This window comes from Taurulus bubalis, assembly GCF_910589615.1.
Source record: "Taurulus bubalis genome assembly, chromosome: 15".
Lineage (NCBI taxonomy): Eukaryota > Metazoa > Chordata > Actinopteri > Perciformes > Cottidae > Taurulus > Taurulus bubalis.
Window position 1 is genome coordinate 19758950 of NC_136603.1, and position 25358 is coordinate 19784307.

At 45.1% G+C, this 25358-nt stretch overlaps 1 protein-coding gene across 2 annotated transcripts in view; it reads right to left on the reverse strand.

Annotated features, from left to right (window-relative positions):
* adarb1b (adenosine deaminase RNA specific B1b) overlaps positions 1-21786 on the reverse strand; it is a gene marked incomplete at its 5' end in the record, with an annotated part of 35542 nt that extends 13756 nt beyond the window's left edge. Inside the window, 2 exons of one of the 2 annotated variants that reach the window (XM_079231437.1) lie at positions 2228-2296; positions 21687-21786. In XM_079231437.1, coding sequence (XP_079087563.1) covers positions 2228-2296; positions 21687-21786 — 169 coding nt within the window. Of the gene's footprint in view, positions 1-2227; positions 2303-21686 lie in introns of both variants that reach the window. The other variant, XM_079231436.1, reaches the window with a different exon arrangement.
* Between the last annotated feature and the right edge of the window lie 3572 nt (positions 21787-25358).

Below are 25358 nucleotides of genomic sequence, written 5' to 3' on the forward strand. Positions count from 1 at the left end.
GGGAGGTTGAAAACGCTGTGTACACGTTTTTTTTTTTTTTTTTTTTCATAAGATTTGGAAAAGAATGAGTGTTGTATTCAAAATGAGGAAACTCAGAATTCAAAATCGGTTTCTAATGAGGTGCCATTCATAAAGACCCTGCGCCTCTGAGATCCCCCCCATGGAGCTTGTCAGAGAACACAGTGTTGCAAAGTGGCATGCCGTGACCATCTGCATACTGCAATTGACATCTCTAAAAAAGGCTAAACAAACAAACAATTATTTCTAAAATCAAGAACACAAACTTCATTTCCTTCAATTTACGAGCAATGTCTACACGGAAAACATGCAATGTGTTTCGGTGTGTGCGTGCATTCTAGAAACTGGGATTTTGCAAATAAACGAGGGAAGGGAGAGGCAGCGTAAACTGTGCACAATCGAAGCCAAGGCGAAACAATCTCAGCCAACGGACCTTCAACCACCACAGATGCTGCGGCATAAGTTGAGTAATTTATGCTGTGGCGGACAATTGTACGAGTTAAACAAGGACATGGACTTGTATACAAATAAATAAAAACACAGCATGCAGTGCTGTTGCTCATTACGTTTCCCTGCAATGGATTAAATGCACGGAGCTTTCACCTACTGCACATTTCCATTGAATTGAATGCATGATGTGCTTAAATACTGTCAATACCTCTCTCAAAAACAGTTAGATGTATGGGGTGTAGGGAACAATAAGCCAATCAAAAAATGTAATCACACACTGCTCCCTCTCTCCGTTTCAAAATTGCATCACTTATCATATTTAAACTTTGTCCACAGGGTTAAAATAAAAAAAATAAAAAGTTGTATAGTATCATAACTTTTCTCCAGTAGTGGTACTCCAGATCAGACCAGAGGACAAAAGCCAGAGAGCAGCAGCCATGACACATGCAATGAGTAATGGCGCGCACGCACACACACACACACACACGCACGCACACACACACACACACACACACACACACACACACACACACACACACACACACACACACACACACACACACACACACACACACACACACACACACACACACACACACCTGTGATCGTCGTCATGCCAGCGTCTGTGTAATCAGCAGCCGTTAGATATGTGAAGACTAAACCTCATGGGTGGATCTGTCAGAGTTTAAATTCACAGTTAGGGTTGCACGAACAAAATAATGCAAAAAAACTAAAGCCTTCTATCACGGCATTATTTGAAGTGCCACTTGTTTGTTGGGCTTTTGTTTTTTTGGGAATGATTCGTGTGATGAAAGAATTTCAAGAACTACAAAGGTTGTCACACGAACGTGAAAAGATTCTTTCATGTTTTTTTTTTCCATTGGTGTCCCCTTTGTATTTAAGGAAACAGGCTTGTGTGACCTTGGACTGTGTTTTACTTTTTAAATATGTATATTTTGACTGGCGGCATAATAGAGAAGGAGGCTTCAGAGGCTTTGCAAGACAACAAAGACCAATCTTGTAACGCCATCATTTGACTTAACGCATGACAACAGCGCAAAGACAATAGGAACTGTTCATTTAGATTGCAGGTGAAGGCTCTGCGGGGCAGCGACACCACTCGTTTGACAGAGTTCAGAAAGAGTTCAGAATCGCTACACACACACACACACACACACTCAATCACGCCTCTCCGTGCCGTCTGAGGCTCGGCTACCGAGCTCAAACCGAAATGTCTAATTAACTTTCAATAAGCTGTGGAGTGGAGGGGACTTTCTCAAAGAGAGAAGTGGCGGACGAGGTAATATGACCCGAAGCCTCTCGGATGGAATGATTACTTCCTCCCCATATAAAGTTGGGCCGGGTGTGTTTGTGGGTGCATGCACTGCTCTGTGTCTCGGTTCGGGTGAGGACAGACGATGGCTGCCGTCATGGGGCAATATGATTAGCAACACAACAAGATACACCGATTTTTTTTTCCCAGACATGCTGTTATGAAACATTTATATGTACGGCGTTAGATCTGCATTCAGTTTGGTTTGCGTGGCATGTTACTTTATTCTGTAAAATGTGAGATAGGTGCTACAACTTGCTGACACAGGCGAGCACTGATTACACGTCAAAGAAGGCACACAGGAAGTCGTGCAGGCAGACGGGCAGGAGGAAAAACAAAAACACAGACGCACATCTAGAAGACAGGAAGACGGACGGGCCTGATGAAATTGAAGAAAAAAAAAAAATAAAAAAAAAATCGACTCACTCATATTCTCCTCCTCATCCACATCCATGGCCGCGGGTTTGTTCTGACCTGAGAGCAGCCTCGCCCCCGCTGCACCTGCAGAGGACAAGAAGTAGAGGGACCGCATGAGCAGGGACACACACACACACACACACACACACACACATTCAGAGACCTCGAGTGGCGACAGCGACGATACATTTTTTGACGCTCCAGCACACACAGACACACACACACACATGAAGAGGAATGCACATATGGCGCCGTGCAAGTAGTCCATGATGCCGGCATATAAATATTCAGAGAGCGAGAGATATCAAGGTGAGAGAGAGGAGGCCAGGGCTGACAGGCCTTAATAGCAGGAGCAGTCTATTGTGACTTTAATATCCCTCCGATTAGACCTCATTTCCCACTGCCTGCTGAGAGATATACAGCAAGTGACATGGCCAAGTTACTCCATTACCGCACGTGCACACACACACACACACACACACACACACACACACACACACACACACACACACACACACGACTTATCCCAAGGTGGAGAGTGTGATTAAAGCTCCATTAAGCAATATTTTTCACACTAACAGAATCAAATGATTTCGGAGATGGTCTCTCGTGCCGGCGGTTACAGTCCGACAGCGAACGGCCAACTCTGAGGCCATATCATAGTTTGTCTTGTTTTGACATTTTACATGAATGTGGTTTGAATCCAAAGCAGCAAATGAGGCTCATGAAGAAAGCCAAACATGTAGCAACCTTTTTTTTTTTTAAGCTTTTGGTTAGTGTTTGGCACGATATAAGTCAACAATGAATGGGGGACAGGAAGGTCGACTTGGTCCTCTCTCTCCGGATGTGAAATGCCAGAGGGGTCACGGGGTCAACACCACATCCGTCAAGACATTGATTTATTTTATTTCTTTTGGCCACTTGGGGGCGAGCAATCAGTTGCCCGATTCCACATCCAGAATGTCTGGATGTGAGCCACTTGACATATTTGAATCTGATGTTTTTCTCTTAGCTCTTTTTTTGGTCTCTACCAACAAAAATAAAACCACGCAGCAAAACAATACATTTAATGTACTCTTTACAAAAAATGTGCAATGGCTGCGCAACTCCCAAGTCTTATAATGGAAGGGAAACCCTGGTGTTTACTTTTGCCTCACGTTGCCTGAACGGTTGGTGACGAAACCCGACACGGCAATATCAAGGTCAGCTAAAATGATTGAGGTAATGTCCACATATCGCATGAAACGTCGACGACGTGTCATCAAATATGACATTCATTTAACCTTTAACAAATTGATGATTCGTGTTAACTGTGACGTTTGATTTTGACGATCATTTCAGCCGGTCATCAATTTAATGATCTCCAAAATGATCTCTTTAGATGAGGGGCTCACATGGACAAGTTGCATTGCTGGCTCAAATTAAACGGCTAATTACAGAACTAATACCTGTAAGAAAGTTTCAACTGCACCCATCAGTCTCAACCCCAACAACTACTTAAACGTTGTGGGGCGACAAAACAAAAAACATTGCTGAGAGCCGGCCAGATGACTACAGACTGATGAAACAGACCGACAGCTGAAGTTAGAAGAGAGGCAGAGAAAGTGAAAGCAGCCGAGGAGGCGCAAAGAGACGGAGAGAAAAAGCAGGAGAAAGATGGCATTATGACACCGAACAGATTGTGCTGATTCTACTCTCTCCCCCGTCTTCCATCGGTGGGCCCATTCCTCAGCCAGACACTTTCTTAAGCTAAACTAAATGGGCTAATTAATCTGGGCTAATGGTGGGTGACAGCAAATATGCTAGCACAATTATCAACCTATTAAAGATTCATATTCCAACCCATAATTGAAAATGAAAAGGTTGGGTGAGGGGAGGATGGGCTGGGAGCGGGTCCAACAGAGTAGAAGATGAGACATTTTTCTCAGGTATCAGGAGCCAGGTACCAAACTCATCCAGCAACCCAGAGCCACGACCACTGCACCCACGACCACTGCACCCAGGACCAGCTCCACCCAGGACCAGCTCCACCCAGGACCAGCTGCACCCAGGACCAGCTGCACCCAGGACCAGCTCCACCCACGACCACTGCACCCAGGACCAGCTGCACCCAGGACCAGCTGCACCCAGGACCAGCTGCACCCAGGACCAGCTGCACCCAGGACCAGCTGCACCCAGGACCAGCTGCACTACTCCCAGGGTGCAGCTCCTGCAGTGCATGCCTCTGTCATGTTATTGTTACACTATTGGGTTCAACTTGTTGCCCATGAATAGTTTGAGTCCGTTGAATTGGTCTTTCACTGTCAAATAAAGCCTATTGGGTCTTCACGTAAAGGGTGTGGACATATGTGGGCAAATGTGGCTGAAAATAATTGCATTCAGCATATCTAAGCGTTAAAAAAAGAATATTACAGAAGACTGCTTTCCCTCGCATACGTCTTCTCCCTCCGTCTGACTTCCTCCAACACACACTGCTGTGGAGTTTAATCAGTGCAAATGTGCCCGTCAGTTTCCATTTTCAGATGGGAGACCGCCACGGTCATACATCGGTAGCTATTCCTGAAATCAGGTGCGATCAGCGGGGGAGAGTCCCACCAAGAATTCATAAAATGAGCGTATGAGTGTGTGTCTCTCTCGAGAAGTAAATCTGGAGGTAAACGGCTACGCGGGTCCTAAAGGGTAGTGTGCTTCAGAAAAAAAACAACTAACCGTCTGTGTTGTTGATATTATTGTTGTCACTTTAAATCATTTCATAATTATAAGAAGAAAGAAATCTGTGTACTCCATGCCATGGGATGACTAGAGCAGATCAGCGCTTTATGTGAACTGTTAAGTGGGTCTCAGTGGATGTGTCAATGAGAGTGGACCTCCAAGGTCACCCAAATCAAGGTCAGCCGAATGCTGAACAAAAGTGACAAATTACAGTAATCTGAATCCTGGCCTTTAGAAAATATGTCAAGTTGACTGATCATTAATAAAGGAAAATAAATTATGCATTGCCTAAAGGAGTACCAAGTAGGCGTAAAAGGCACTTATATTTTCTGTAATATGGCTCATTGCCCGATTCCCCTCTAGCTATTATCTTAAGACTTGTATTATTGAAAATATTCACAGCTAGAATGGTTGCTTTGTTAAATTGACCGGTAACTTATTTCAGAAGCAAACAAACTTGGGTTTGAGGTATGCATATACTTTAGTTTTCTTCCACTGACTACAGAGGAACGTCTGCAACGTCCGGAGTAAATGTCTTTAGTATTGGTCTGAATATGAAGGACTGACAGCCAGCTTACGCTGACCACTGATGAGAATATGTGGCGCTATCAGTCCAGAAATATGATCTGCTGTCAGCATTTGGCAATAAGGGGACGTATAAACCCCTTCAGAAAATTGCCCATGAAAGGCGGGAAACGGGAAACATCAAAGATTAACGTTTTCTGAAGGCGCTTCGGCATTTTGCTTTAAAGATCAGCCAATTTTGGACATAAAAGTCCGCAAAAGTAAATTGAACATTTGCATGCATGGAGATGTACGAGACAGCAAGCTTTTTTTTGTTGAGCAAACATAACCAAAGGAGTGGATTTAAAAGTGAGTCGAAAGACCCAAACCCGCCCTCCACGTGCACAAATGATACTGCGTCATCGAGCTGTGAGACGGCTCGGTTCCAGGTAATTCTGAGTGGACGCCAAGGGAGGCAGGGAAAAGAGAAAGATGAGAAAGAAGATGAAAAACCTCAAATTCAATCTGGCACAGGGAGAGGGACTGAGGGGAAATAAGGTGCTTTTGATTTGTCTCTCATCCCTCGCTTGCGCTGTGACGGAGCGATAGAGTATCGCCACCGTGGAAGGAGCACCGGCACCGGCCAGCGAGGAAGAGGAAGGTAAAGGTGAGGGAAGAATAGAGGACGAGAGAAATGGAAAATGCAATCTTATTCCAAGTAAAAGAGAATCATTATCTCCTCTAAAACAGAAGGTGATGGAAAGCGGGGTTCAAACCGTCTTAAAACGGCCGATGAAGGCTGGTGTGGAAATTTAGGTTCTCCAACAATATCAATTCAGACCAACTTCTGACCTTAAAAAAAGAAAATCACATCACTGAGAGTCAGAGCCATAAATAATTAAATGATCTTACTCGCATGAAGGGGTAACCTTTATTAATTCACAAAAAAAAGGTAGAACTAATGCGTCGCATTAGTAGCACCGTCTGCAACCAAATATTTACGAGTTCTAAGCCAAAACATAACATGTAACCTGTCATGCAAAAGGAGCACAAAGCAAAACTGTAAAAAAAAAATATATATTTATATTGAGTTGAAAGGTCCATTGGTGGAAAGACTCAAATTGCTGTAGCACTGTAGCAATGTATTAGCAGCATTAAGGCAACATTTTCTCTTGAACTAAGACAGAACCAACTAACCACCATGAAGCCCACACTGTCACTAACTGCACTACTCCTGAGGAGTGCAATTCGGGATGTCAAACCAGTTGAGCAGCTTAAACAGGTAAAAAAATGAAAGAGAAAGACAGGAGCTAAAGCTTCAGATCAGTGTGAAAGAGAACGAGACAGAAGACAATGAAACTAAGGGACAGCACTGTTCCTGTAAGGCCAAAGTAGGCCTTCATTCATAGTTATTCATCATTAAAAAGCCAAAGCTGCATGTGTATACATTCAGTGTACTTTCAGTAGCTAGCGTAGCATAGAAGTGCTGATGCTAGTAAATGATGTGCCAGTGCAATTTGCGATTGTTAGCTCCACAGGTGTTAATGTAGGAACGTCACGTTTTAGAAACGTACATCTCCTTCCAACCTCTCCAGGAAACGAGCGCCACTGTTACGCAATGTTCAACCACGACGAGCTCCAAGTCCACAAAACCAGCCCGGAGCAAAGAACATCGTAGACGATTGCGTGCGAGTCTGTCGGAACTGGCTGAGGCTACGTTTATGATTGGCCAGTCTGTGTTTGAGGGCGGGACTTAGTGAAGGGTTAATTCTCTGGGCAACGCTCTCCAAGTTATCCAATTGCTCCTCGCTACATGCAAGTCATGTCCAGCAAATGATCGAGGCAATTAACAACATGAAGGTCTTCTGAACCGTACGCATCCTAACCTTCTACTTGCATGTCTTTCTCAGTGAAATAACAGAACTATTCGGGATGCTTCCTGTGCTTTATCTGCTTGACCTTTCACTGCGACAGGCCTTAAAGAGCCTGGGATGTGGATCTGCCTGGACTAGGTGGGGAGCTTTTATAGAGTGTACCTCAGTCCCTCTTTTCAGTCACTTGTATTGCTTTATATTATCGCTTTCTTTTCTGACATTTAGCCTTTTTATTTAGTGGCCAGGTAGCCTGAATTTGTGAAGCCAGCTCCCTCCACGCCAAGCCAGCGCATCACCTCTTGCTGCCGTCATTGGGAGCACTTTCATAACACTGGGTAGCTGTAAACTGACCCCAGTGTTCAATTCACTCTTACGTAGATTTTACTCTGGAGCCGAAGGCGCTTTTAACCAAAATGCTGTGTGGTTCAGTTTCTCCAACGTGATTAAGTTCTCTTTACAACTAATTAAAAACTTGTATTCTTGTTTGTTTCCGTTTATTCTCAATCTTTTCCCTTTTCCCATATTTGGGAAACTTACCATTTCCCCTTTACGTATTTCAGATACAGCGGGCCACAGGCCGACAGTGGTGATTTGTATCAGTGATAACATGGCAATTGGCCCACTGATGGAATGAAGGCGTCTAATTGGTCCCATTGACAAGATAATGAGCCTCCGATTGTGAGAGGCTTGCTCTTTGGTGTGATCATACAGACACCGCGGGAAAGCACTCAGGCTTTGAAAACACTCATCTTGACTTTCACTTTGGTCTTTCCACCTTTCACTCGCGCTATGTGGGGGTCCACTGTCACTGAAAACAAAACACACAAACTCTGCACGCTCGGTATTAAGCAGTACTGTTTGACAGCTCAATGCAAACAGCCTCATTGAACTAAACTTACATGAAAATAAACCCCTCGCGTCTTCCTGCGTTGTGACGAAATGACTGGTGCGCCATTCATTCAGCCCTCCTTGCCGCCGGCACAGAGTGCCGATGACACCACTTAACGCTCGTCCCGGCAACGGATCTACTGGCGTCACATTAACTGCACATCGGGAGACAACAGCACCCTCCTTCATACCTTCAGGAGCCTGACGTGATGCCGCGCTGACGGGACAGAGACGGGCTCTAAAAACAGCTCCCGCTTAGCTGCTGTCAGAAACAGACGAGAAAGGGAAAACAGCAAAGTGTGCACCGTTGCACGAATACAGCCATGTACGTTGTTATCTCTGCGTTACGAATGTTCCCCTCCATGCTGCAGAAGGAAAAACCTAAAATGATTGCAGGAATCTAATTGTTGCACAGAATACATCTTTTAATTATTTCCTCACTATTTGCTCTGTAAATCAGCTGCAATTTATCCTTTAACGGCTTTTCAACTCAAAGATAAAAACTGATTTGGCATTTACATTTATAACCTCACTTTTTATTGCCCTCCACTGTGATTTTTTATTAATGTTTAATCATTTCACCAATTTATTTATGCAGTCGTTTAAACTGTAATGTCATTTTCTGCAATTCCTGAACTGCAGAAAGTCCTTGAACGTGGCCAGTAACACCAGCTTTTCCCATTAATATTTACAATAATCTTTTTTTGTTCTATTCAAATATTTATTTGTATAATAGTATATTAGACAGAGAGGAAATATATTGAGAGAGAGAGAGAGAGAGCGAGGGGAATGATGTAGAATTTGCGCCATCATACTTTATGTCTCATTATTCACCATTCACACACACCATATTAACATTTCATAAATGTTTCATAATAAACTTCGACTTAATAACAGCTGTTGAAATAAGCAAATTTGAACTTGAAGTTGTGAAATTGACTAGACGGTCCTTGCTATTTGATGGTAGAGCTTTACGTTAGAACTACTAGAATTAAAACGACTGTATTGACAACATCAAAAGGTGAAAGCGCTTCACTTAGAGAATTGAGGCGTCAGCATCACAGTCTTGCTCATTTGAGACAACTTGCTCGGGCGACAGTCTGCTTAACGGACCACTTGGTCCGACAGGCTCTCTGAGGTGGTCTGCAGCAGGACGTCGCTGGGTAATGGACCGGTGCAGAGGCTCAGCTGGGCTGCCCCCCCTCCCCACACACACACACCTTTTCGTTGTCGTTATATTTCTTGGAATTCTCTTTACATACCAACAACAAACAAATAAAAAGCTCAGACAAAAAAGCATTACATTTTTAATCTGCAGCTGTAACATTGTGAGTATCTACCTACGTACCTGTCTATCTGATCGCGCTAGCTTGCCATTTGTGAGTACTAACAATAGACATGTTGGTTGCTTCATCATGATCATTTTGGGGGTGTGGCTTTGAAGGGAGGCCTGAAGAGACGGGCTGTCAGATCGATTTAAAGACTTTTGGAGCTCGTACTTTCCCTGGAAAAGAGTTGGTTGGCTTTTCCAGTTGGATACTTTCAAAATGTAGCTCACTCTTGTAGCCCCAAATGTAGCCCCCCGCCCCCCAATAACAGATGAGGTCTTCCAATTAGCCGTTTTGTCAGACCAACAATACAAAACCCAAAGTAATTTCATCTGCTACCGTGTATGAAACGGTAAAGAAATCAGAGAATGTTTGGCTAAAATATAGCTTTTAACAATTTCTCGGTGATCAAAAATACCAATTGTCTGAATTCTTATCGAGAACCACAGAAGGGACGTTCACGATAAAGACCGACTAACAAGTCAATATGGACGAGAAGCTCGGCTGTATTAAAGATTATTAAAAACCGAGAAAAGAGAAGTGCAGGGATGTAGAGGTGTGGAAAAGAGGAGAGAATCGGTCTTTTATTGTGTTGCAGACTTTAATATCTGACGACCGGTCGTTTATCATCGTGGACTGCTCACGGTGAGAGAAGGTGGAGGCAGAGAGTATCAATATGAATTTTTTATTTGATGGGTTTTAAAAGGGAGATTGGATTTCAGAAGGCTGGCACAGCCAAGGTTCATGGAAAGAGTGCGTGGCCGAGCCTTAAAGGCCAGGTGAGAAATAATGGTGTCTGCACACGAGGAACACACACCAACACGCTATAAACCATGCCCTGCTGTGTGTGCAAAAAAGAAAGAAAGGAACGCTGTAAATCAAATGTTATCATTCAGCTTGAAGCTGAAAAACTCCCTGATGCATTTTCAATCTTTAGTTTCTTTAAACCCACACACACACACACACCTTTCTTTCTTTTTTACTACCACCCTTATTTCTCTCTCTTGCACACATACAGACTCTTTCTTGCTTGTCTTTTTCTTTATTTCTCCACACACACACACACACACACACTTGTTAGACTGGCTTCAGGTTAGGTCATAAATCATCAGAGTGAGTGGCTATGATTCCCCCAGCAGCAGCGGAGACGTGCGGGCCGAGGGAGGTGGAGAACAGAGGGGAGGCTGCAGCTAAATGGCTGCCCTCGCCTCCCCGTGTCCATCAGGGCCGGAACGAGCGACCACTCCGCAGACGGCCGACACCGGCGACACAGATACGCACAACGGTGCGGGGATAAACACTTCCAGGGACACGCACAGGTGAACAGATACTGAGGTAGCCAGACAAAAAAAGTGCTATGACGGCAAAGCTCAATCACAACAGAAATGGAGGACGCGGCTATCCGATATGGAAAGACGGTTCGGGGAAGAAGAAAAAAGAATCACGAAATGCGGACGATGGTTTTCATGTGCAGGGAAACAATTATCCGTATTTTGTGTCGTTCAGAATGACTTTTTTCCCGACCCAATATTATTTTAAAAACAAAAAGTTAGTTTAGGCAACACACTTAGTTAGGTTTTGGAAAAGCCTCGTGGTTGGGCTGAAGATAAGAACGTGAAGTTACGTTTGGGCAACAAAACCACGTAGTTAGGTTTAGGAAAACTGTCGTGAACGTTCGGTTTAGGCCACAAAAACACAACGTTGTGTTGAAAACACCGGCCTCGTGGTTGAAAGTCCTGCGTTTGTTGGACCCATCCACAAAAATGTTAAGATATTAAAAACTACGGGACTTGATCTGCCTCTACCACATACGATATACATCTTTGAAGACCAAATGCTCCTCAACCCACCAGCCAAATACACATCCATGTATAGAGTCCAGCTCTGTTCGTCATCCACTTTATTCCAAGTTAAAATGAGAAACGCAGCATGGCGGACATTGTCTGAGGTGGAAAATGAGGCAAGGGCCGACGACTTCCACCTCGAAGGCAAACCAGAGCCGAACGTCGTCTTGTAATGCTTTCTATGGTCCGCTTTACGCCGGTGTGGGGTGAGACAGTCAGAGAGAGATTAGATAACTGTGTTGTTGTCTGGCTAAAGGCTATCGCAGCAAAATATATCAACGCCAGTTGAGTAAGTATCCTATTCCTCAGAAACCTATTCATACGGCGTGGCATTGAAATCAGAGAGCAAAAAAATAAGAAGAAAAAGGCTCTGAATTATTTTGCAGGGTTGTTTTGACTCAGACCTGAACTCTGACATTTTCATTCATCGCTCTCATATTGAGGTCACATTTCTGCATTGTGGCCTTTCGGTAGCAAAGAGGCTCTAAGAAAACGGTATTATTTATCAGGGGAGGACTTGCTCTGTATTCTTTGGTTGTGCGAAGATATTGATTCGCTGAGCTAAATTCACTATGTGATATATTTTTGGTATCGACTGGCGAGTTCCTGTGTTGCACATATTACTTTGTGCATTGTTCATCTGGCCCAAGGGGTTTCATATAAAAAGGAACAAAACATACATTCAACTGATTATTATGTTTCTAACTATTTAATTATGCTTTGGCCTTATATAGCGCTATTTTTTTAACGATTGTCTGGTTTCTGACTTTAATCTTTTGTCGTGATCATTGATGGCCGTTAAATCACAGCTTTGTGGTCTGTTGGCAGACTTTGGGGAATACTATGAGCCTGCAGTGGCTCTAGAGGGAGCTGCATGAAATATCACCCATCACCTCAAGTGATGTCACTTGAGTCAGCGTCAGTTGGCACTAAAGGCCACCTGTGGGTTTGGCGTGAGAAAGAAGTGACTTCACGCTCATCATCTCTGCTCGAGGGCCTCAAAGCCATATTATCCGCTGTTAGCAATACACGCCTGAATTTCTGACAACCAAACTGTTAAGAGGTCGAGTTGCATTGTGGTCAATGTAGGCGTCTGTTTTGAAGAATATATCTCTGCTGCACAGATTCTTATCCTGTTTTTTTTAACTGTCCATTGAGAGCCTGTCCATATATAGGATCTAGGAGTGCAATGCTAAATCGATGGAGAATTTATTATTCCTCTATTTCAATTGTTTTTTTAATTGCCAAAAAGAAATGTTGTTGTGGACAAATCAGTCACTCGCGACTGAAAAGCACTAAAAAACATTTTAATATTCCTCCTAAACCAAAATCTGATTACATGAGGATGATATCAGCCTAAATGAATACAAGTGAAGCAAAACAGATCAAGTTATGATGAACGATATACAAGACAAATGACAGAGAAAACTAACTGTGGGAATCCATAATAAACCGATCAGTCGAGCCTTTACGAATACAGACGTGCAAAGTAGTTACAACAAGGTGTCTTTTCTCAACCTAAATGCATTTAGTTTAATTAAGTGAATGACTACTATCAGTGCCAGAGGTAAAACCACTCGAGTGCTCGGAGGAGTGGCTGGAAAAGAAGGAAAACAGGAGAGTCGTGGTGGTTACAAAAGCCCGAGAGCCGGACTAAAGAGAGGGGAAACAGATCGAACAAGACTGAGAGTCCAAAATGAGGAATCGACGATGAGGGGGAGGAGGAGATGAAAGGAAGAAGAAAAAAAGAAAAGAAAAAGAGGGGGCAAGGAAAGGGAAAGGAACTGGACAGAGACAAATGACCATGGGAAATGGCCGGTGCAGGCGAGCCCGCCTATGAGACAGCCCTCTCAGCCGCCCTAACACAGACTGATAGGCCCACCGGGCTCCGCTACCACTCCAATGCATCCGGCCCCGTCTGATTCTGCCCCGTATTCACATCACATTCAAAAAAGGCACATCGGGCCGACCTAACTCAGTGGAATGTGGCAAATGTTACTCGAAGCAGGAACGCGGCAGCCATATTTGTTATCTCCTGTGAACAGTTTCATTGCAGGAGTTCAAGGAATCATTTAATAATCCTTTACCCCCCACTGTGAGGATTTATTGCTTTCACTGGGAGACAACCAAAGAGGCTGTTTTGCTTTCCCTTTGTGTCAAGTGCCGTTCTGTGGCATCAACAAAAAGACAAGCGGAGGAAACAAACATCGCCGTGTCCTCCTCTGTTTACCGCCTCTGCTCATCTTTCCATTCCGCTCAACATATTCTTTTTGGATTCATTGTGATAAAATTCAGACCACACTTCTATCCACAAACAGAAGCAGTTCGGCGCCGGCTGGAAGTACCGTGCGCTACAACGGTCACATTTCTACTGCTTAAAAGGGCGGTTTTGTTTGCTCAACACTGGGTTTTCGGACAATTTCAGAAGTGAACTTTTCTATGTGATCGACGGTCGTGCGCAACAGCAAAGGACTGTGGGGATTTTCTTCTGAAAGGACGCGAGAACGACGAGGCGGGCGAGTGCCGCAGATGCAGCAAAGGAGACCTGCAAGTTGAAAAATGAGGGGGTGGAATGGCAACTAAAGAGGATCAGGGGATCATTGGTAACGGCCCGTGTATGTGGTTAGGTGGGCGATGGCCGCTGTCGCCGTCCCACCATCCCATTACTTTCCCCAATAAAGCCTTGGCAGTCCGCTGATTACCTCAAGAAAGTGCGGTAGAGGAAGAATGTTAATAGAAATGGGATCAGGGGTTTTCTGTGAAGTCAGAATCCTTCCTCATCTCGCTCTCTGTGTGTGTGTGTGTCTGTGTGTGTGTGTTGCCTCCTCAGGTGATGTCCCCGGGCACTGACCAGGTAATGCACCATAATGGAGTACACGTGTGGGCGCCGGTAGCCTAATGGAGAGGGGTTGTGGCAGCGAGGGGAGTGCCTGTCGCGCTGCCTGATTGAAACTGATGGGGCCGAGGCAAAGGGGCCACGGAGTATACCGGCCAACCAACACGGCCCTCCCTGTCTCATCAAACAGACACAGACACACACACACGGACACACACACACACATTCACACGCACACCCACCTCAGAGTCCATTATTCAATTTAGCCCTTCTAATGACCAGTGAATTAGGCTGCCAGAAGCGATTTGCCGTCTGAGCCCCACCGCTGGACGTACATGCTTTTCTCCACTCTGCATATTAAGAGGGAGCCATTTGGACACTGACATCCAATCGGGGACTTTAGCTGGATGAGGAAGGCATTCGAGACGATAAAACACTTGATCAAAAATTTTTAAAATTTTAAAACCCGGGTACATGTCGCAAAGATTTAGAAGGATGTGTAGGCGACTTTAGCTAGAACACAGAAGTCTACATGGTTTCCTAGAAGTTGAACACTCAGGTAATAGAAGTGTAAAGCTGTGTGGTAGAACTGGCACAACACATATATGCATGTACAGTAGCAATAGGACGTCTTTTGTCATGAAACTGCATTGCCGTCCCAATAAAGGGCTAAACTATGGGCCTTGGCTAAAACTAATGGCAACCACAGTTTCAGGTCATTGATTGAACAAAGTATTTATGTTTTCTTTAAAGGCAGAAAAAAGACAAGGTACTTGGTTCTTATAGACATGAATTGGCAATCAGAGCCATGAAGATAGACTGACACCTTCACACCGTGAACACAATAAATGATTCTTGATTTGGTTCCAGTTTAAAACTGTACTGATGTTTGCTAATTTAACCCTTTGGGGGCGGGGCCCACGTCGATGCGTAAAACCAGGTGTTTTAAGTTTTTAATAAAATTTGATCTTAGCAATAATACAGCAATAATACATAGTCATAGAGATATGGTTTCAAATCTGGCGGATATGGTTTCCACCTCCACGTCTGAGCATCTAAACATGGACGTGTCTTACGACGTGTGCAAAGCTTCAGTGTGAGTCAGAAGATGCCAAGCAAAGCTATGAGCAAAGCTATATTGGAGGGGACTGACGGCGCAGCTCCAGTGCCTGAAGGATTCGCTAACAAGGAGCTAGCCGGAGCTAACGGGCCAGATAGCTGGCTACAGCGTTTCTGTGAGACTGAACGGTGAGTAATCAACGTGTGTTTGTTGACGATAGCTTTGTAGCGTTAGCACGTCACTACATAGTGCCGTGTTGGATGTATCCTTCCGTGTCTACGACTGAACGGTGCATACTCAACTGTTGTCCCTAACACCGTTAACTTTATTTCAGTGAACTTAGTAAGCCTAGTAGCGTTGGATTTCCGTTAATCATTACTACAGTAGTGTTTATGTCACGTTAGGTGCTGCTAACATGGCGCGAGCTAACGAGAGCTAACAGAGATAGTTGACTACAGCTATGAACGGTGGGTAATCAACTGTTGTCCTTTAACTTTATTTCAGTGAACAGAGTGGATTCAGAGCTGCGAGGGTCCAGAGGACAACATGCAGCTGCAGCCTCCAGTCCGTCTGCCTGCCAACACATCACCATAGCAGGCCTCAAAGCCAGCCACAGCTCATCATCCCCACCATATAATAATACATTTGGTTTTTGACATTTATTTACATGTGTCTGTCTACCATTTTATTCATATATTCCACTGCTTTTGTGAACTTAAGACCTTTGGTAAACCAATTTCCATCACCAAAACCGATATACCACATGAGTAAAGTTATGTTTTCACAACAAATACGAAACATTTCCAAAATCAAGATTCAATTTTTCAGCTTTAGTCATATTTTCTCTTTACACTTGTGCCTTGGGATAATGGTGCCTCATTTTATGGATAGCTGATATTAATCTGTAATTTTTTATATACAACAAATGCATGTATCATATGCAAGTGACTTTAAAAAGGGAAATTTAATAATTATGTAAAATCAAGAAAATTACCCCAGACCCCAGAGTGTTAACTTCCCTGTAGATTTTCTGCTGATTCCTAAATGTCAGGTCCATGTAAATGCTGTGTGCCGAGAGAAAGAAACAACCACAACGCCGAAAACCATCATCCTATCGACCATCGACCTTTCATATGGACGCATTGCAAACCCCACGATCGCACCGACGTGGTCAGTGCGGTTACACGTCACGCTCACCCCGCCGAGGGACTGATAAACTGTCCCGTCACTCTTTATAGATTTCCCAGGTGCAGGTATCAGGTTTAATAATAATAAAACCTTTCTTTTTGCTTTCCACCATATTTTCAAGGTTGTTGGATGGCTGCCTCTCCTCCTTTCACTGCGAGCTGTAAAAATCTATCTGACAGCTCTGATTTATGACACGGCGCAGGCACCGAGTGCCTGTGGGGGGGAAGAGGTGGGGGGGAGTATGTTTGGAAGCGTGCGAATGAGTGTATGCGAAATGCCCGACTCGCAGAGGACCACCGCCGCTGTGCTCAATGTCCGAGCACCCGGCGGAGAACCCGGCGGGGCATAGGGAAGTCCCGCGTGCTCGAAAATATCTCAACACGGAGAAACAACAGAGCTGGCATTAATAGACAGAGCACGGTACATACTGCGTTGTCTGACTTGGAAGTCAGTTATTTATTTTATTTCCATACAAAGATTTAGGATTGAGTTGCACCCTGTCAATGCCCTCAAAACTGTATTTCTTCCTAGTTTTCAAGTTGTTTTGGGGTTATTGTTACAAAAAGGTAAACATGAGTGTTGTCTCGTGTTGCCTTGGGCACTCTCAGGTGCGGATGTGTTTTTCCCCCAATGCAGCTGTTTACTTTCAGAACGTTAAAGTGCATTTTGTCAACTCGCTCCTTCCTCCGTCCATCCGACACGCCGACCCGGTCCTCCTCGCCTGAGTGCTCGCCGTTTGTCACACATCAAGGCCGGCTCAGACACACCGGGATCGCCCGCTCCTCCAGGAGAGGGACGCGTAATCGCAGCGCGTTCGTGCGTGTGCAATTTGGGGAGTGGGAGGTCTGAAAACAAACGGCCGGCGAGAGGACATGGATGCATCCGTGTAGGTGTGTGTGTGTGTGTGTGTGTGTGTACGCCTACACCTGCCACGCTGTCATCTAGGGAGTGGAATTTCACACCCCGCGCCTTTTGCTATTGTCAGGCAGAGAGGTAGCGTTTGACGGACAGCAAAGGGGGAGGGCGGGAAGGAGGGGAGGGGAGGGGGGACTTCTGCCTGATGAAAAAGGTTGTGGCAGCTGACAGAGGGTGGGAGAAAGTGTTCATACACCCTGAGAGGACGAATGTCAGGGGAGGTGGGAGGACGGATGTACCATCCGAGACGAAGCAGGAGAACAGCGGGGGCTACGCCATATTGTAAGAAAAAAGAAGGAAACAAAAAGGCTACATGAAGTGTGATTGAGCTTTTTCCGTGGTAGTAAGATCCTAAAGTTTGAAATTGAACCTTTCCTCTGTATTGGGTTTTGCATTTGGTTGGGAGACTCAAACATCACGTTTCGTCTGGTTCCGTGAGCACGAAGGAAAGTCCTCGCGGAAGCAGCGGAGTGATGAGCGCCAACGCGCTTCATTCTCCATTTGGATCCAACGCCGACCGAATGTACACACGTGGAGTTGACATAAATCCCAGCATACATCTCCAGGGGCCGTGAAGTGTCTCTGCCAGCTAAGCACACCTCAACGCCGCCCCCCCACACACACACACTCACTCACTCTGTCAGGCTGTTACAGTCAACAGCGGCGTGCTAATCAAGGCTAATTACATTGAGACGGGCAGACACAGCTCATTTCTTATGACTGAGCGCCGCCGTGCCTGGAAATGTTGTGCCACTAAATACAGCGCCGCTCATAATCAACAGTTGTTAGGTAAATGAATGGGAGCGTGTTTGCCATTTGATTTGCATTGTTACCGTTGTCAAATGTTAATCGGTCCGTCTGAGCCTTTTTTTCTTTTCTTTCTCAGAGGCTGTAAATCTTGTTTCGTGTCTCGACGCGTCAGCTTTGAAAACAGCGAAATCCATTAGGAAGCTGTACCTGCCGTCTAGTTCGAGACTGTTCTCGAATAACTTCAAAATCGGTTCGAGTCAAATCAATGCCCGAGCGCACGGACGCGAGAATGTTCATGGGGTACATGAAGGAAGAAAAAGTGGGAGAAGAAGATGGTTTCTGAAGGAGGGAGGAAAGGAAGCTGACGTGTGAGAAGGAGGAAGGATGTAAGGATGAAGGTGAGAGGAGAAAATGCAGAGACAGAGTCTTGTGGGAGGCAAAGTCTCTTCCACGGCGATGGATTGTGAGCGCCAGACGGTGCAGACCCTCCTCCTCTACTCCTCCAACCCCCCCTCACTCCCCCCCCTCTTCCAAGTTACAAAAGCTCATTTTGGAGATTTTGCTGGCACGGCAGAAAAGGCTTCCGTTCTCTTATTTTCCATATTTCATATACGGCCCATTGGCAAGCGTCGTCTTCGAGTGTCATGGCTTGGCACATTAACGAGAGGTGCATTGAAGAACTTATCACTTGGAAGATATGCTTAAGTTCAGCATTTTGAAAGTCACCGTGCTCGCTACGGTAATTCACTTAAACGGGAAGGAAAATTACGAAGTATCTCCATCGACAGTAAATACGAGTCCTGCAGGATGCACAGCACTGCAGGTTATATAACTAATACAAATAATAACAATCATCATTTTATATATAGAACTATACAACTGTAACTAAGGCACTGCAACAAAATATTAGGACAAGGCATTGAAAAAAAACAATAAAAGGAGATCAAATGGCCTTCATCAGCAATATTCTGGAGCAATGCTGACAAAGGCTGCAGTGAGATGCTTGTAAAGTGCCGTGAATGGGCTTTTTCTAACAGCAGACATTTTAACTTTTAGGTGCTACTGAGACCCCGACGTAGATACATGGAAACATACATTCTGTTTAAGATGTGTAAGCAGGGCTTTTACTTGTGACTGTAGCTCCAAACTGTAGGATTGCTTCTACTGCATACTAAGTAACAGATCTGAGTACTTCCTCCACCATTGTGTAATACTGCATGATTGGCCCGATCACAGGGGGAACAAATCCATCATGGAATTGACACCTGGTCTCCAGTTAGCTGTTCCTGCACCTGTTCGGACAAGAAGCGGTTCACTTTTATCGTCCTCGTTAGTCAGGTGGTCGTCACCGAACTCCCAGCGTGGCTTCGCTCACCTAATTACCCACATGATTGAAAACACCTGTGCTGGTGTGCGCCGTTCCCTGAACGTCCCTCAGCTGATTTTGTGTGTGTCATCAGCGTAGTAGCAAAGCGCAGATGTCAAATTATTCAGCTGCTTCATGCAAAAAAAAAAAAAATAAATAGTCAGACAATTACTAGGATTTGCAACCAAACGTATATGTTTAATTCCACACACAGCTGAGGGGTAATAATGCCCCGTCTGGGTCCACGTGCCACTGGAGCCTCGGACGCACGCGGTAATAGAAGAGAACAGCGTTCAGGGCTGCGGTGTGGAGCCGTGGTTGACGGCTCAGACTCAAACAGCTGACCCTGGTCAGCCCCCGTATCGACGTGTTCAAGTGTCCTTGCGGAGGACACTAATCTGCACTTACTGTAATGGACTACCCGGTCTGGCGGCGCTGCGCCGACTGTGACCCTCACCGGCAAGCCAACTGAGCGGAGACATTTCCTTGAGTCAGTGTCACATTAAAGATGGTCTTAAGCAAGCGCGTGACCTCGTCCTCGCGGCTGTAGCTGCTAACCCGATGGGCGCTAAAGCCGGGGGAAAGGGAGCGACTTATCAGGAGGAGGGAGGGGGGGGGGGCACCGAGAGTGAGAGAGAGGAGCCACACCGGTCCCCCCAAAGTCGCGCTTAGTCATCGCTTCTCTCGGCCTGGTGGGAAAAGTGCCACATCCCGCGGCGATAAGGGGAGAGTGAAAAGGCCGGAATCAGACCTGTGTAATGCTGATGGACGTGGTCGGGTTTTTTTCTGAGCGAGCGGCAGTCGAGTGCAGGTGGAGAGGGGGGGGGGCTAGAAATGCAGCATCAGCAGAGGTGGATTTACTTGGATGAATGGACACGGCTTGACGAGGAGAGAGTGTGTGTGTGTGTGTGTGTGTGTGTGTGTGTGTGTGTGTGTGTGTGTGTGTGTGTGTGTGTGTGTGTGTGTGTGGTGTCAAAGCAAGTGGCTGAGACATGGCTAATACTGCCAGCGAGCTGTGGCCACCTAAGTAATTACTACCTTTGCTGTTAGGCTAATCCCCAGAGCAGAGCAGCAAACTCAGGGAGAGTGTGTGTGTGTGTGTGTGTGTGTGTGTGTGTGTGTGTGTGTGTGTGTGTGTGTGTGGTGACCCGACTTCAATCACACAGAGACATGAACCTATCTCACTGAGAGAGAGATAATATAAATACAGAAATGTGTCCATTAAAAACAGTATAGAGTAGATCTAGCGGCTTCAGATTCAGACTCTTCTTTAGAACTTGGGCTTCCATCAACCACTGAATATAGAATGAAAACAATGCGGCCAAAATACAAATGCAAGACACATTTGTTCCCTGTAATGTGTTCTGATGGAGCGTCGATTGGTTGAGACGTCCAACGCCCTCACTCCTTATTTACTGCTCATCTCTACCGTCTCCCGCAATATAAAGGTTAGAAAACAGGGAAAAAAACTATCAACAAATATTCTTTCTGTTCATGAGTTAACGTCAGACAGAGTTGTAAACTAAGTAAAACTATGCATACTTATAGTCGTATAATAATAATTTAAAAAAAAATGCTTACTTTTAATCTATAGGTGTGTTTCCTACATGAAAATGCACATGCAATCCATACGGTCAAAAATATAGTAACAGGACGAAATATCTAGAATTTATGTTTCTATGGTTCACGTTTAATACAAAAAATATAAAATAATAGATTTAAATATACAACGTTTCTTTGAAAAGAATATTTTCATAAAAAAAAAAACACATTAAAACCATATATTTACTTTTTTTGCATCAGCAATTACTCAAGTACGATGTCTTCTAGACATTATCGCATGATAAAAAGTCATTTTTGACTAAACAAAGTTTCGATGCAAATAAAAAATTAAACAAAGCTCTAACATCTAAACCCCCACAGAAAACACCAAAATAAACCGAATGTTTCTCCAGCAGAGAAATAAATATATAGTGTGAGGAATTTTAATACGTTTCTAGTGCATGGCGCACACATTCAGCATCAGATCTCTGACCGCTGTGAACAACTCCACAGAAGGAACACACACACACACACACACACACACACACACACACACACACACACACACAGTCTTACAACCAGCGAGTGAGCGGCTCTCCTCTCAGCCGCCAAACAACACAAAGTCCACAACCAGCTCCCTGTCGCCGCTGTGAGCGTTTACCTTTGCGTTCAGAGCGTTTCTTGCGCCTCCTCTTGAACCTGCGTCGGATCAGGCAGTAGTAGGAGCCCAGGTTCTGCACGCCGTTGGTGAGAAGGGCCATGGCTCGGTCAGCACTTACGCAGTTACCCCAAAAATTCAAAATCAGCCAAAAAGCACTACATGGACCGACGCCGTGGAGCCAATACGAGTTCAGCTGCTGGGGAGCTCAGAGGGAGCACATGGTCTACCTGTCCTTCACGCTGCCCGTCTAATGATGCCACACACACACACCTGCAGCGTCTCTTTGTTTCTACTTTAGTCCCTTCTGTGCATCCGAATTCTCTTTCCCTCTCTACCTCCCTCCCTCCCTCCTCCCGTTTCTCTCCTCTGTTGACTCCATGTCTGCCCTATCAGTAGTCGGCGATGGAGTCGTGTGTGGGGGAAAAAAAAGAAAAAGAAGGAGGGGACTAGCAGAGGAGAGAGACGGTTGTGATTTAACAGGGAGGGGGAATCGAACCCTCCACCTGTCTAATTCCCTCTCAAAGTATCGGACTTTGGGGCAGCGTTCCTCCCCCATGAGAACGGACGTGGCAGCAGGCGCTCAGCACAACTCCACCAGCTCCACATGTCCAGCTGCTGGTGCAAACATGGAAATAAGGTTACCCCTCGCGGTGCTGAAATCCAGGTTTCTTTCTGCTGCCTTGTACCTCACCGGGAGCGAAAGGATGAGCGCCGTCTCAGAGAGAAACACTATGCCTCCCTCTAGTGGTGAACCTTTGTAATTACACCCGTCATGGTGCCAAACCACATTTTCAAAACAACCCTTTTTTTCTCTTCCCCCCCCTAATGCTTTTAGATGGTGATTATCATGGCTGATTGAAGTAGATATTAAAGTGGATGTTTCGTGAACATTGGCCAACCAGAAGTCTTCATCGAGACACTTCAACGAATTGTGTCGGAGACGAAGAGAGAAGGAAAAAGAAAAGTAAATAAAGATTTAAAAAAAGAGCCTTTACCTTTGGCTCTGTTGTGATGTCTGATCTCCAGGGAAGAAAACAAAACCTGATGGAAAGACAGAAGAGGTTCAAAGTTAGTAATCAGTTGAGTTACTGGATTAGTGTGAAACCGAGTTAGTGGTAGACGAGAGACACTCTAGATGTACGCTCCATCACTGGATTATTAAACCGGGTTGGTACCGGCCATCAACTGGCTGAATTGTTTAAAAACTGGTGTCTTCTGACTGGTCACTGTTGTGTTTTTTCCCCACAGAGTGACGAGACCGATTCATTTAGCTAGAAAACGTTTTTGTTTTCGTCTTCTTCGCATTAATTCATTGCAGTACAACATACGGCGCTCCAGCTGATCTCAACCAGAGCAAGTAAACACATCACCTGATCACATCATGTGTTCCCTGGAAAATACAAAACAACAAAAATACAAAATCCAGACATCCGCGTACCCCAAATAGACAAACCTATTCCTGAACGATGGGCCCACAATGCAGTTATTTATCCTAATAAACAAATCCATTAAATTCCTTTTTACACAGCTTTCATATTCATATTAATGTTAGATTAATAGCACTGCAGTCCAATCATCATACAGGTTGCAATGCGAGGCTATAAAACTATAATAAGAGTAAAAAGTGGTGGAACAAAGTTCAGAATTCAGATGTCTGCACATCAACTCTCCGAAAAAACAAGTGGTGGCTTGTAAAAAAATAAATAAAAATAAATGACTTGATGCCCACAGTTTAGCTAACTAAACATGACAGTAAAAAAGAAAAGGCCTTAAAGCTCCATCGCCTCTCTTGTAGATACAGCCTCTGGGAATAGAGATCATAGTAAGGGAATAAGAGACGAGGAGGAGGAGGAGGAGGAAGAAACAGAGACATAAGAGTGAGGATGTGAGATAAAGAATGGAGGAAATGAAGAGTGGGAGATAAGGAAGCAAGGTAAGATGGATGAGGGAAGAAAAAAAGAAGTCTCCCCGTACAAAACCGAAGAGATGTCTCGGTCCAAGAAAGATGTCGGACCTCTGGGGTCGTTTAAGGTCAAAGAGGCAAACAAAATTCCGCTCTTAAAAAGCTAAATCAAGAAGGCTTTTGGGTAGAGCTTCTCCAATTAAGCAAATTAAGTTAAACTGAGCAGAGAGAGAGAGAGAGAGAAAAATGGAAGGCGGTTTGGAGCAAAAGAGAAAAGAGAGCCAGCACAGAGATTTGGGATAAGAGTCCTGGTGGAGACAAAGTCCGGCCGAGGAAGCAGATGAACTTAAACACCCCCTCCAGATGCAAATTCATTCACGTCTCACGTGTGCAGGCCAACAATAACTGCGGCGGGCCAAGTCTCGCCACAACCGCCTCGGGCCCCCGGAAGGGGGGGGGGGGGGGGCGGCTTGTTTTTGTTTTGCTAGACCAGAGTCAAGCCCTTCAGTATTTCTTTTTCTTTTTTTCCTCTACAGAAGAAGCTGCAGACGTGGAGAGAAAGGAGACCCACTTCTCCCCCCGTGGCCTTTTTTTTATGTCGACGCACACCAAAACGGACAAGGGAGGGGAGGAAGAGGGGGGGGAGATGGGGGGAAGAGGGGAGGAAGAGGGGTGGAAGAGTAGGGGAAGAGAGGGGGGGAGAGGGGAAGAAGAGGGGGGGGAGAGGGGATGCGGTCGAGCAGCCGATGCTCGCCGGTTGTACCCGACAACACGCTGAACTCCCGGTGGCCTCTGCAGCGGTCAGACAGAGGAACAAGGACCGCGGACACAAACACCCTCTTAAAGCGTTCCACAGAGTCCATCGGTTGGTTCCTACTGTGTCGAGATATTCAGCCGAAAAGAATCAAGCTCTAAAAACAGACTTAGAGGGAACAGCTTCTTTTGTTTAAGCCACTCATCTGAATGTGTAAGCCAGTTCCAGAGAGAGAAGCGCTCGGTCTGATGAACTGGGCTTAAATCACGCGGCTCCTCGTCTTCTAGGCGACCATTGAGAGACGCACAGGAACATACTAATGCAGTACGTCCAGACACCAGCAGGGGGAGACACTTTCACTTTCACATGTCAAATACTGCAGCGTCATTAAACTGACATGTTGACATTCTTTTTTTAGTTTTTCTTTTAACAGCGAGCGCACGAGACCCTCCGGCTACACCGAAACGTGCTCATTAGTATTTATAAGCATTGTTCATTAAACTCGGGTACCTCCGTCTAACGGCTATTTAGCAAGCGAGCGAAGAGCCAACTAACGAGCTGACGAACATCTGGAGGGGAATAATGTACAAAAACTAAAATTAAAACCTCAGTGTTTCCTCAGTTGCCTAAGACAATTTGAGGGGGGGTGGGGGGGAGGCCTATTTTTGTTGGTGTCTTTTAAAAACAGAAATTTTTCACCCATTTTCTCCCAATAAAGGGTAGGGCCTTTCGGAGCATTTGGGAGTTGAGGTTAAGTGCAGCGTGTGTGTGGTGCTCATATTAGTCTCTGAAGACTGGACCGAGGGGAGGCGCCAGTCAACCTGACAGCAGGAACTGGGCAAGAAGGACGTTAGAGAGGTTCATTATGAAAAAAGAATGATTATGAAAGAGAGAAACAGAGAGAGAATAGGAGTGCGTGACTGTAAACCTTGACTACCGGTCTTCAGCCAAAACAATAGGCCAATGGCTCAGGACAGAGAGAGAGACAGAGACACACACACACACACACACACAC